The 14,298-nt window shown below is 42.5% G+C and overlaps 1 protein-coding gene across 6 annotated transcripts in view; it reads left to right on the plus strand.

Annotated features, from left to right (window-relative positions):
- ak8 (adenylate kinase 8) overlaps window positions 1–14,298 on the plus strand; it is an 81,444-nt gene that overhangs the window by 5,710 nt on the left and 61,436 nt on the right. For all 6 annotated transcript variants that reach the window (XM_029722309.1, XM_029722310.1, XM_029722312.1 and 3 more), the window contains one exon: window positions 13,799–13,909. In XM_029722309.1, the coding sequence (XP_029578169.1) occupies window positions 13,799–13,909 (111 nt within the window). The remainder of the gene's footprint in view (window positions 1–13,798; window positions 13,910–14,298) is intronic.

Consider the following 14,298-nt stretch of genomic DNA (forward strand, 5'->3'; position numbering starts at 1 on the left):
GTCAATAATAATAGAACAAAAATAAAGTCTATATACAGTGTGTGCAAATGGCGTGAGGAGGTAAGGCAATAAATAGGCCATAGTAGCAAGTAATTACAATTTAGCAAATTAACACTGGAGTGATACATGTGCAGATGATGATGTGCAAGTAAAAATACTGGTGTGCAAAAGAGTAGAAAAGTAAATAAAAACAATATGGGGATGAGGTAGGTAGATTGGATGAGCTATTTACAGATGGGCTATGTACAGCTGCAGCGATCGGTTAGCTGCTCAGATAGCTGATGTTTAAAGTTAGTGAGGGACTGCAGCCCAATCAGAGCAGATCACACCTCAGTGGTTTCACCTCCAACCATCTCAAACCTATAATCATGGCCATCAACTCTGCCGTGTACACTGACACATAATCAGTTAATTAACCGCTTACATACTCCAACTTTGAAATCTGGGATATACACCCCAGCCCCCACCTTCCACTGACTGGATCCTTTGAACCATCTGTATATATCCTTAAAAACGATTTATTTATATATCTCTCCACACACCCAATGCAATTGCCGGCCCTATCTTTCTCTCCCCCAGTCCATATTCTACAACCTTCTGCCCGATTGTCCACCCATTAGCCCTCTGCTTACCCCCTCCTCGCTCCTAGCATTCCCCAGTTGCCTAGACCACAGAATGTCCTTCTTAGGGATAGCCCCATTTCTTTTCAATTTTCACCTAAAATGACACCCAAATCTAACTGCCTGTAGCTCAGGCACTGAAGCAAGGATATGTATATTTTTGGTACCATTTGAAAGGAAACACTTTGAAGTTTATGGAAATGTGAATTGAATGTAGGAGAATATAGCACAATAGATCTGGTAGAATAAAATGCAAAGAAAAAAAACGTGCGTTTTTATTTTTCTACCACCGTCTTTGAAATGCAACAGAAAGGTCCCAGTTCTAGCCATCACTCTGGTTGTATTTCCAATGGTGTCCACAAGATGGCAGCAGTGTATATGCAAATTTTCACACGGATAACTTGAAGTATGAGCGAACTACATGACATTTAGTGTGAAGTCACCCAGGTACATTTGGGCAAATCGTGAAGGAGACATTTGCATTCATATTACATTTTTCTGCAAGAATATCGTCAAATCTGTATACTTGGACTTTTATTTAGCTTTTCCAGTATTAGTATCCATATTATAAGTTCAACATTTGCAAAACAACCAGTTTTCATAACTTCATAACTCTGAATATTCTAATAATTTTTGTCCAAAAGGAAAAGGCATGCTGTCGCAAAAGGTTAGCAGCTCATTTTACAACAGATACAGGGTTTCCGGATACTCCCGTAAAGCCCAGCTCATTGGCTATCTAGCTAGCTTCGTTTGACCTCGATTGGTGCTTATTTGACAAAGTTAGAATCGATCAAGTGAAGACAGCCCACGTCATCGGCATGCCATGAAGGCGTCGCTCTCTGACCAGATTTGGTGTCCTATAGGATATACTACACCCCTAATGATATAGTGAAGTCTGGCTACGTTCTAGGATCTCTGAGGAATACATACAAATGTGATTTGACTGGTTGAAACAACGTTTAGGGTTTGATTTTCACAGATTCCTTTCTTTGCAAATTGAACGAGTGGAAATGCAAAATCGATCGTGCATGCTTTATGGACCTTTTTAGGATATGAAAAAGGATTTTATCTAACAAAACGACACTTCATGTTATCTCTGGGACCCTTTGGATGATAAATCAGAGCAAGATTTCAGAATGTAATTACATATTTCACCTTCAGAGGTGAATTTATCAAACCTATCGCGGTGAAAAAAGTGTTTTGTTGTTAGGAGCTCTCAAACAATAGCATGGCATTTTTCGCAGTAATAGCTACTGTAAATTGGACCATGCAGTTATATTAACAAGAATTTAAGCTTTCAGCCGATATAAGACACTTATATGTACCGACATTTGCTGTTTCTCTAAAATCTGCGATTGTGACACAAGGCGCTGCATGATTTACAACTGTCCCGTTGACGAGATGCCAATCCCTAAGAGTTTTTTTTAATTAACTCCCATTAAACCTCGCCCAGTACATTAATGCAAGTTTGCCAAGCCTTATCCTCAGTGGTAGTTCCCCACAATCCACAACAGGTGTCGTCCTGAAGGCACCCACACATAATCTCAGTGCCCTTGACTGTATCCTTTCCAGCACTATAGTACAGTTTTGGCTGCCGATCCATATACAAAGCACCCATAATCCAAACCTGATCAATGCCTGGTACATATACAACAGTGTTTGTCTAGCCAACCCCCAATCATATCCTGCCACTGCCTTTGAGGTTCAGCACCTTTCTACATTTAATTTCAATACTCTCATCAAACAACAATCTTGCACACTCCCACAGCTTCTTGCATCTTCCTCATCACATATTTTACATTCCCACTTCTCTTCCATACAGCCCATCATCAGCATACAAGGCCATACCCACTCCCTATCCCACCTCCTTAAATATGTCATCTATCATCAGGGTGAACAACACCAGACTAACCACACTTTCCTGAGGAGTACCTTTGTCCACTTTAAACTGGATTGATCATTCGTATCCCACCCTCACCCGTATGACTCGATCGAAAAGGAAGACCATGATCCAGTTATACAGACCAATGCACTCAACTTGATCAACAACCCTTCCCTCCACATGGAATTGTAAGGTTTCTCAATGTCAAAATGCACAACACTCATCACCTCTTTTATTGTCAGGGTCTTGGCTGTCTCTGTACTAACTATAACCAGGGCATCCATGGCAGACCTCCGTCTCCTGAACCCACTCTGTGCAATGCTCATCAAACCCCTAACTTCCAAGAAATACATCATCCTACTCACTATCATCTTTTCCATCAACTTACACATATTGGATGTCAGCTCGATAAGCCTGTAACTGCCCGTCCTAGTGGGATTTTTACCTGGTTTTACAAACAGCAACAGATTCCCTTCAAATTCTAGCTGCACCGTAGTGCTTTCTACGCCATCCTCCCTTTTCTTACTGTTCATTCGCCTCGCCTCAACCACTTTTCACCCCGATCACCTCCCTCTAAAACTCGTCTATTGACACCTCCATCAGTACTCCCGCAATCACCCCTCTCACTTTCGCCTTTCTGCCAGCGATATGGCATTTCACCCTACCTCCATTTAGAGCCTCCATTTTCAATATCTTGTCCCTCTGAGTTACATTAACTGCAAATATCAATACCTTTCCTTTCCCTACGCATCTAGCATCTTTTACATGTCCTATATCTGATTTGATGGCTTTTGACAATGTAATCGGTTGTAACATTTTGCTGGTTGGCTCAGAAAAGACAATCATAACTTTGTTCTTCTGTACCTCATCTCCTGCCTGTTTGCTCATCTAGATTTCCCCCTTCTATTTTGTCCCCATCTGTGGTAAATCAACCCTCATCCCCTTTTCTGAACCTTTTCCTATTTTATTCCCGTACAGTCGTGTAGGTAGACTCCTCACTAATACTACTGCCTTCATCCATCTCAGACTTACTCCCATCTGAGCTACGTGCCATGCCTACCTCAGTCTCAGTACAGCTGTGCAGCTCTACCAATCAAACGCAACACTGTGTTCACTTTCGAAACCGAAACAACGACAGCCTTCTTCTATGGTATTATGGTGGTCCGCAAACGTACATTATAGGTTAATGCCGCCACCTACTGTGTGGGGTGAAACCTGGGGAAATGTAACAACAACAAAAAATAATGTTGTTTCAGCTGTAAAGTCCTGGAGATCCAAAAACCTTTTTGCTGCATTCACAATTATGTAGTTTCTTCGATTTCTTGTTAGTTTGACCAGGCCCAGATCCAGGATGACATGCCTAAGGGGGCATTTAAATCCATGGGGGTAGTATTGCTTTAGAGCCCTAATAAAACAATGTAGATTGGTCCTACTACTGTTCAAATATACAAAAATGTATCTGAAATGTAGCCATACACATCAACAACCATCGTTTTATAGAACACAAGAAAGATATGTGCCCACTGCGACAAACTCAGCAAAAAAAGAAACATTCTCTCACTGTCAACTGCATTTATTTTCAGCAAACTTAACATGTGTAAATATTTGTATGAACATAAGATTCAACAACTGAGACATAAACTGAACAAGTTCCTCAGACATGTGACTAACAGAAATGGAATAATGTGTCCCTGAACAAAGGGGGGGAGGTCAAAATCCAAAGTAACAGTCAGTATCTGGTGTGGCCACCAGCTGCATTAAGTACTGCAGTGCATCTCCTCATGGACTGCACCAGATTTGCCAGTTCTTGCTGTGTGATGTTACCCCACTCTTCCACCAAGGCACCTGCAAGTTCCCGGACATTTCTGGGGGAAATGGCCCTAGCCCTCACCCTCCGATCCAACAGGTCCCAGACGTGCTCAATGGGATTGAGATCCAGGCTCGTCGCTGGCCATGGCAGAACACTGACATTCCTGTCTTGCAGGAAATCACGCACAGAATGAGCAGTATGGCTGGTGGCATTGTCATGCTGGAGGGTCATTTCAGGATGAGCTTGCAGGAAGGGTACCACATGAGGGAGGAGGATGTCTTCCCTCTAACGCACAGCGTTGAGATTGCCTGCAATGATGACAACAAGCTCAGTCCGATGATGCTGTGACACACCGCCTCAGACCATGACGGACCCTCCACCTCCAAATCGATCCCGTTCCAGAGTACAGGCCTCGGTGTAATACTCATTCCTTCGATGATTAACGCGAATCAGACCATCACCCCTGGTGAGACAAAACCGCGATTCGTCAGTGAAGAGTACTTTTTGCCAGTCCTGTCTGGTACAGCGACGGTGGGTTTGTGCCCATAGGCGACGTTGTTGCCGGTGATGTCTGGCGAGGACCTGCCTTACAACAGGCCTACAAGCCCTCAGTCCAGCCTCTCTCAGCCTATTGCGGACAGTCTGAGCACTGATGGAGGGACTGTGCATTCCTGGTGTAACTCAGGAAGTTGTTGTTGCCATCCCTTACCTGTGCCGCAGGTGTGATGTTCAGATGTACCGATCCTGTGCAGGTGTTGTTACACGTGGTCTGACACTGCGAGGACGATCAGCTGTCCGTCCTGTCTCCCTGTAGCGCTGTCTTAGGTGTCTCAGTATGGACATTGCAATTTATTGCCCTGGCCGCATCTGCAGTCATCATGCCTCCTTGCAGCATGCCTAAGGCACGTTCACACAGATGAGCAGGGACCCTGGGCATCTTTCTTTTGGTGTTTTTCAGTGTCAGTAGAAATGCCTCTTTAGTGTCCTAAGTTTTCATAACTGAGACCTTAATTGCCTACCATTTGTAAACTGTTAGTGTCTTAACGACCGTTCCACAGGTGCATGTTCATTAATTGTTATGGTTCATTAAACAAGAATGGAAAACAGTGTTTAAACCCTTTACAATGGCGATCTGTGAAGTTATTTGGATTTTTACGAATTATCTTTGAAAGACAAGATCCTGAAAAAGGGATGTTTCTTTTTTTGATGAGTTTACATAGCTACCATAGGCCTACACATACCGTAATTTCCGGACTATAAGCCGCTACTTTTTTCCCAGGTTTTGAACCTCGCGGCTTAAACAATGACGCGGCTAATATATGGATTTTCCCGCTTTCAAATTTTTCTAAAAAAAAAATTACATTCTGTGACGTGCTCAGTTTTTTGGCGGCATGAAGTTTTCATTAGACCAATGAAATTGCCGAACGGGTTAAGGTCAAACAACTTCTTTGTTTACTGTTTAGATTAAATCGAGCGCTCTCAAACTTCCCATCATTATGATTACGGTAGTCATTTTGTCACCCTGATTCCTGGGGGCACAACATAGTATTTGCAGCCACTCGACATCAGTGTAAATCGTGCATTTAAGGTGGAGCTCCGTGTTCAGTGGGAGGCTTGGATGACAAGTGGGGAGAAATCCTTCACTAAAACGGGCCGCATGCGAAGAGCAACTTATGGTCAAGTCTGCCAGTGGGTCCTGACAGCGTGGAGCATTGTCAAAAAATCCACTATCATCAACGGGTTTCGAAAGGCTGGACTGCTGCGTGTTGAAGAGGGCTCAGCGGGGGATTTGCCTCCGGATGAAAGTGACGAGAGCGACAATGAAAACGATCCAATATCGGATGAAGCAATTCTGAGGCTATTCAACTCCGACACCGAAGGAGATGGTTTCAGTGCACAGGAGGAGGAAGATAGTGACCAATGACTTTCTTGGTAGGCTACTGTTTACTGCAAATTTGTTTACTGCAAATGTATTTTTTGTTACAAGCCGTGCTTCGTTAAAGCCTATATATTTTTGTTACAAGCCGTGCTTCGTTAAAGCCTATTTATTTTTGTTACAAGCCGTGTTTCGTTAAAGCCTATTTATTTTTGTTACAAGCCGTGTTTCGTTAAAGCCTGTGTAAAGTTCATTTGTTTCAATGTACGGGTAGGCACCTGCGGCTTATAGACATGTGCGGCTTATTTATGTTCAAAATAATATATTTTTTTAAATTCAGTGGGTGCAGCTTATATTCAGGTGCGCTTAATAGTCCGGAAATTACGGTACTTTGCGCCTAACCACGCACAGATCGGCTCCACAGAATGAGCACCATGGCTGAAATATTCTTGCATGCTTCATAGCTTAAACTTGAATAATTATAATTATAGGCTATATTGCTGTTAAATTTGTGACGCTACGCAATGAGCGCAACCAAGCCGCTTCTCCAGTTACGTCATATTTTCTGTGTGGAAGAGTTTCACATACACACACAAACACACATACAACTTTGTGTGATGTATTGTTGTCTCTACCTTTTTGTCCTTAGTGCTGTTGTCTGTGCCTAACAATGTTTGCACCATGTTTGTGCTGCTGTTATGTAGTGTTGCTACTGTTGTTGTCATGTGTTGCTGCCATGCTGGGTTGTCTTAGGTCTCTCTTTAAGTAGTGTTGTGGTGTCTCTCTTGTCGTGATGTGTGTTTTGTCCTACATTTGTATTTTTAATCACAGCCCCCATCCCCGCATTTGGCCTTCTGCCTCTTGGTAGGCCGTCATTGCAAATAAGAATTTGTTCTTAATTCACTTGCTTAGTTAAATAAAGGTTAAATAAAAACATTTAAAAATAAATATCAAATCAAAGTTTATTTGTCACGTGCGCCGAATACAACAGGCATTACAGTGAAATGCTTACTTAAGTATGGCTTACTAACCAATAGTGCAAAAAAGGTATTAGGTGAACAATCGGTAGGTAAAGAAAGAAATGAGTAAAAAGACAGGCTATATACAGTAGCGAAGCTATAAAAGTAGCGAGGCTACATACAGACACCGGTTAGTCAGGCTGACATAGATAGTATGTACATGTAGATATGGTTAAAGTGACTATGCATATATGATAAACAGAGAGTAGCAGAAGCGTAAAAAGATGGGTTGTGGGGGGCACACAATGCAAATAGTCTGGGTAGCCATTTGATTACCTGTTCAGGAGTCTTATGGCTTGGGGGTAAAAACTGTTGAGAAGCCTTTTTATCCTAGACTTGGCACTCCGGTACCGCTTGCCATGCGGTAGTAGAGAGAACAGTCTATGACTGGGGTGGCTGGGGTCTTTTTTTAGGGCCTTCCTCTGACACCGCCTGGTGTAGAGGTCCTGGATGGCAGGCAGCTTAGCCCCAGTGATGTACTGGGCCATACACAATACCCTCTGTAGTGCCTTGCGGTCAGAGGCCGAGCAATTGCCGTACCAGGCAGTGATGCAACCAGTCAGCATGCTCTCGATGTTGCAGCTGTAGAACCTTTTGAGGATCTCAGGACCCATGCCAAATCTTTTTAGTTTCCTGAAGGGCAATAGGCTTTGTCGTGCCCTCTTCACGACTGTCTTGGTGTGTTTGGACCATTTGAGTTTGTTGTTGATGTGGACACCAAGGAACTTGAAGCTCTCAACCTGCTCCACTACAGCCCCGTCGATGAGAATGGGGTCGTGCTCGGTCCTCATTTCCTGTAGACCACAATCATCTCCTTAGTCTTGGTTACGTTGAGGGATAGGTTGTTATTCTGGCACTACCCGGCCAGGTCTCTGACTTCCTCCCTATAGGCTGTCTTGTCGTTGTCGGTGATCAGGCCTACCACTGTTGTGTCGTTTGCAAACTTAATGATGGTGTTGGAGTCGTACCTGGCCATGCAGTCGTTGGTGAACAGGGAGTACAGGAGGGGACTGAGCACACACCCCTGGGGAGCTCCAGTGTTGAGGGCAGGGAGGAGGCGTTTTCATAGTATTGACATTACTTTTTCAGTAGCCTATCACACAACTAATGTGTAATGCAAATTAGTGATAACAGAGTGAACGTTTGCCAACTTCTTTTAGTAGGCTACACATGGTATTGGTCAAACTACTGCGACATACAAAATGTAAAAACATTTTGGCCTACCTGAAATGCAGCCATATACACAACAACTGTTATGTTGAAGCATGCGATGTTTAAGAGAAGCCACTCAAAAACTGGTAGCCAAAGACCCAGTCATTAAAACAGCACACACCATAACCATCGATTCAGGACCATGGACAGAAGGATACCGCCAGTCAGCATGATGAAAGGACAATGTTCCAATTTCAGCACCATCGGAGTGGACAGCCAGGACAACAGGAGCACTGTGCCAGGGCTCACCTCAGAGCACAACCAATTAGGCTACATTGGTCATTGTCCCTATACCCATCAAATAACGCCAAGCTGTATATCTATCAATAGCAATTACACATGCAAAACCAAGTAGCCTAATGACATTAAGAATCACAGATCCAACTAAAATATCCATTGAAGTAAAAAGCAAAGGTCTAAACTATACATTACGTAACTTTTTTGTGCAACAACTAGTAGGCTTACATGAGGAAAAACCAAGGAATAAATCATAACCTGTTTGGGCGCATGAACCGCTAGCGACAACATCCGGTGAAATTGCAGAGCGCGAAATTCAAAATACAAAAATCGTAATATTAAACATTCATGAAAATACAAGTGTCATACATCATTTAAAAGCTTAACTTCTTGTTAATCCAACCGCGTTGTCAGATTTCAAAAAAGGCAATACGGCGAAAGCATACCATGCGATTATCTGAGGACAGCGCCCCACATCAAAATACTTTTTCAACCAGCACAGGCGTCACAAAATCGCAAATAGCGATTAAATAAATCACTTACCTTTTGAAGATCTTCCTCTGTTTGCAATCCCAAGGGTCCCAGCTACACAATTAATCATTTTTTTGTTCGATAAAGTCCTTCTTTATATCCAAAAAAGTCGGTTTAGTTTGGCGCCAATGATCTCAGAAATCCACTCATTCAACATGCATACAAACTAATCCAAAAAGTTACCAGTAAAGTTCGTCCAAACAAGTCAAACGATGTTTCTAATTAATCCTCAGGTACTCTATCTAAATAAGCAATAATATTTAAGATGGAGAATAGTATGTTCAATAGGGAAGATAAATAACACGCCAACAAGACTACTTTTCTAATGAGAGAGACCTTGGAAAAACTACAACTACTTGCTCATTTTTCAAAAAACAAGCCTGTAACCCTTTCTAAAGACTGTTGACATCTAGTGGAAGCCATAGGAACTGCAATCTGGGTCCTATCTATTTGTATTTCCCATAGGCTAGCATTGAAATGGCCTGTGACCTCAGCAAAAAAGAATTCCGGATAGATTCTCCTCGGGTTTTCGCCTGCCATATCAGTTCTGTTGTACCCAAAGCAATTATTTTAACAGTTTTAGAAACTTCAGAGTGTTTTCTATGCTACCAAGTATATGCATATCCTAGCTTCTGGGCCTGAGTAACTTTGGGCACGTCAGTCATCTGAAATTCCGAACAATTACCAGTATGCTAATGAAGATAAAGGTTGTAGCTTACCATTTAGAAGAGTTGCCTTGAACCTCATGAGAAGTTTCTGATTCCATTCTCCTTCCTGGCTAAATGTACTTGTCAGGTCCCTCTCAATTGCCAGCTGGACAATCTGAGCTTTTCATTGATGTAACATGCTCTCTGTTCAGAGTCTGTGTTCACTGAATATGTTATTCAGGATGGAGAACACATTTGCACTTTGCTGTAGATGCTCCAAAAATGTTAATCATGTTTCACTGCCAACAGCACAGTCGGCATTGCTAACAAAGGCCCGCTGTACCTTTGAAGAACACTGAGTGGGGTCCATTTGCTGTTGCTGGCTGTGGTTGTGATTTCACTTTGCAGGAATGTGCACAATAAACTCTGGTTCCACTAGTTCAGTTTTGGTTAGATTCAACAGGTGCTAGTGGCTGGGGTAATTGAGGTGCAGGTGCTTGTTGTGATGTTACCCTTGTGCTGCTGGTGCTAGGCCCTGGCTCTTCTCAATCTTGTTGATCAACAGGCGGCGTGGGGGATGCGCCGCTACCAAAACGTAACTAGCTTCGAAGCTATCTGTAGCTACCCCCCTCACCCCTCCTCAGATCATGAGCGCACACCTGGCATATAACCTCTGTCCTGTGCTACCAGCAGCACTATATTGCAGGGTAATTCATATACCATTTGTTATGTTTATGGGGAAGCAAAACTGTGGGGGGGGGGGGTTTGACTTGTACAATTTATCACCTGCGCAATAAATGCAAGAAATAACCACCTTCTTCACTATCAGTACTTCAGGATCCCTCAACTGATGAACAACACTTTCTGCAGGCTGCAGGGCATCCATTACCATTTCTTTCTCATTAGCTCCTTCCGCTATTTGCATTGCCTCTGCATAGGTGACCTGGTGGACAGCCCGGCTTCACCCTTACAGGGCATTCCTGGGACTTGGGAATGTGGTTCCCACCACAATTGCAGCACTGTGTATCCTCTGACTCTTCCACAACTCTTTTTAAGCCTTCCCTGTGGCTCAGTTGGTAGAGCATGGTGTTTGCAACGCCAGCATGATGTTTGCAACGCCAGAGTTGTGGGTTCGATTCCCACGGGGGGCCAGTACAAAATAATAATAACAATTCCATGAAATGTATGCATTCACTACTGTAAGTTGCTCTGGATAAGAGCGTCTGCTAAATGAGGAAATTCTTCTATTCAATTCCATTCTTCTATTCTTTTGTATGCACACACTTGCCACATGGCCAAACGTTTTACATTTAAGACACTGCAACGGTCTGTTTGCATGCTGTATGCTCTCACCGCATATCTCATATACCCCAGCTTTACATGTGTCGGAAGAGACTCTTCATCAAATAGCAATAGCACTGATAGGCTTTCCTCTTTCCTTCCATTCACCATACAGTTCATTCGACGTGCATCCACTACTCCTGGTATGTTGTGCTTTAGATTTTCATCCTCAATTTCCACCACGACGCCGGAGATGACACATTTTACCGGTGCCCTGTTCAGGAAATCAAAGCTTTCTAATTCATACTCCGATAATTCCCCGAGACACAATGCGCTGTCAGTGTGTTCTTATGACATACAATAAATCAACACCATACCACTCCTGGTCACTTTGATAGACTCAACCTTTCCCATTGTGTCCTCCACCATCTTCTTGACCACAAAAGGGTCTCCAAAAAACACATCCTTATCCAATGAAATGTAGTCCAACAAGGAACGAGGCATTATTAGACCGAGGTTTGTCTTCATTAACAACTTAAGCCCGTTTTGCTAAAAAGATCTATGCTACAATTTTCCACACGTTTCCATTAACTTTAATGCGCCATCCGACTCAAACAGTGTTTCCACTTCCGCCATTTTTTCTCGAGAGACTTCCCAAAATGGCTTACTTCCACTTCCCTTATAAAGGCTAGCAGAAATGGCCCAATACCTGAAACAGTGTCACAACTGGTAGACCTCCCATGGTCCCAACAAGCATTTAAACATTGAAGGCTAGTCTACAGTGCCTTGCAAAAGTGTTCATTCCCCTTTTCCTATTTTGATGCATTACAACCTGTAATTTAAATTGATTTTTATTTGGATTTCATGTAATGGACATGAACAAAATAGTCCAAATTGGTGAAGTGAAATGAAAAAAAGAACTTGTTTCAAAGAAAATAAAAAAAATAAAAATGGAAAAGCGGTGGTGTAAGTATTCACCCCCTTTGCTATGAAGCCCCTAAATAAGATCTGGTGCAACCAATTACCTTCAGAAGTCACATAATTAGTTAGATTGCACACACGTGGACTTTATTTAAGTGTCACATGATCTCAGTATATATACACCTGTTCCGAAAGACCCCAGAGTCTGCAACACCGCTAAGCAAGTGGCACCACCAAGCAAGCAGCACCATGAAGACCAAGGAGCTCTTCAAACAGGTCAGGGACAAAGTTGTGGAGAAGTACAGATCAGGGTTGGGTTATAAAAAAATATCAGAAAATTTGAACATCCCATGGAGCACCATTAAATCCATTATTAAAAAATTGAAAGAATATGGCACCACAACAAACCTGCCAAGAGAGGGCCACCCACCAAAACTCACAGAACAGGCAGGGAGGGCATTAATCAGAGAGGCAACAAAGAAACCAAAGATAACCCTGAAGGAGCTGCAAAGCTCTTCAGAGGAGATTGGAGTATCTGTCTATAGGACCACTTTAAGCCATACACTCCACAGAGCTGGGCTTTATGGAAGAGTGGCCAGAAAAAAAAGCTATTGCTTAAAGAAAAAAATAAGCAAACACGTTTGGTGTTTGCCAAAAGGCATGTGGGAGCCTCACCAAACATATGGAAGAAGGTACTCTGGTCAGATGAGACTAAAATTGAGCTTTTTTGCCATCAAGGAGAACGCTATGTCTGGCGCAAACCCAACACCTCTCATCACCCCGAGAACACTTTTTCATCGGAAGGGACTGGGAAACCGGTCAGAATTGAATGAATGATGGATGGCGCTAAATATTAGGAAATTCTTGAGGGAAACCGGTTTGTCTACAAGAGATTTGAGACTGGGACGGAGATTCACCTTCCAGCAGGACAATGACCCTAAGCATACTACTAAAGCAACACTCGAGTGGTTTAAGGGGAAACATTTAAATGTCTTGGAATGGCCTATTCAAAGCCCAGAACTCTTTCCACTTGAGAATCTGTGGTATGACTTAAAGATTGCTCTACACTAGGGGAACCCTTCCAACTTGAAGGAGCTGGAGCAGTTTTGCCTTGAAGAATGGGCAAAAATCCCAGTGGCTATATGTGCCAAGCTTTTTGAGACATACCCCAAGAGACTTGCAGCTGTAATTGCTGCAAAAGGTGGCTCTACAAAGTATTGACTTTGGGGGGGTGAATAGTTATGCACGCTGTTTTTTTGTGTTATTTCTTGTTTGTTTCACAATAAAAAATTATTTTGCATCTTCAAAGTGGTAGGCATGTTGTGTCAATCAAATGATACAACACCCACAAAAAAATCTATTTTAATTCCAGGTTGTAAGGCTACAAAATAGGAAAAATGTCAAGGGGGTTGAATACAGTATTCACCAAGGTTTACATATTTTATTTTTACACATCACAGCAGATCATGCTGCGCTTGCCTGGGTCAAAATCTGTGCTGTGATGTGCACACAAAAAAGACTGCATCTGTACCAGGTTTGGTTGTCCGGATATTTATGCTACTCAGTGTATCATACAGTAGCAGCGTGTATTCATAAAACCACCGAACCACATCTATTTGCACTATGTTTTTCCTAGAGAGTAGCACAGCTATCTCAACAGGGGGTAAATTCAACATGGGTGGCGAAGTTATATAAATAGCCTCTATGAACTGATAGCCTATTTGTCCTGTTATTTTGAAGCCATTTATTTTTATCCCCACAGGCCAGGAAGCTGTGTGAACACACTCAAGTGATCCATATTACAGACAGCAACATTCTGCAGGAAGACACTGACCTAACAAAGGAGGCACTACAATACAAAGCCAAGCAACAGGTACAGTTTGGGTGATTTTATTGTGTCTGTGAAGAACTAGAGAGACACAATAAGAACTAGAGAGACACCTTATTTCTGAATTATCATTCCTTACTTTAAAAAAAAAGTGGAATAGAAAATTATTAGATAGAAATAACACTGTCCCATGATCTTACTTCACATGGAATATGGGATCGAAGTATGACAAGTATTTTTGATATCTTTCTTGTGCTTTTGAAGAGGTGAGAAAAGAGTAGAAGAGAACGTTGTTCGACTTACGTGGATGCAAATATCTCAGCACATCTGAAATAAGTTAGATAAGAGAACGAGGAGGAAGAATTCACAGGGCCTGCAAAAGTATGTCCTCTTGGTATAATTATTTTAATTATCCTTCCCCCTCCAGTCTTTCA

The sequence above is a fragment of the Salmo trutta genome, chromosome 29 (assembly GCF_901001165.1).
Source record: "Salmo trutta chromosome 29, fSalTru1.1, whole genome shotgun sequence".
Classification (NCBI taxonomy): Eukaryota; Metazoa; Chordata; class Actinopteri; order Salmoniformes; family Salmonidae; genus Salmo; species Salmo trutta.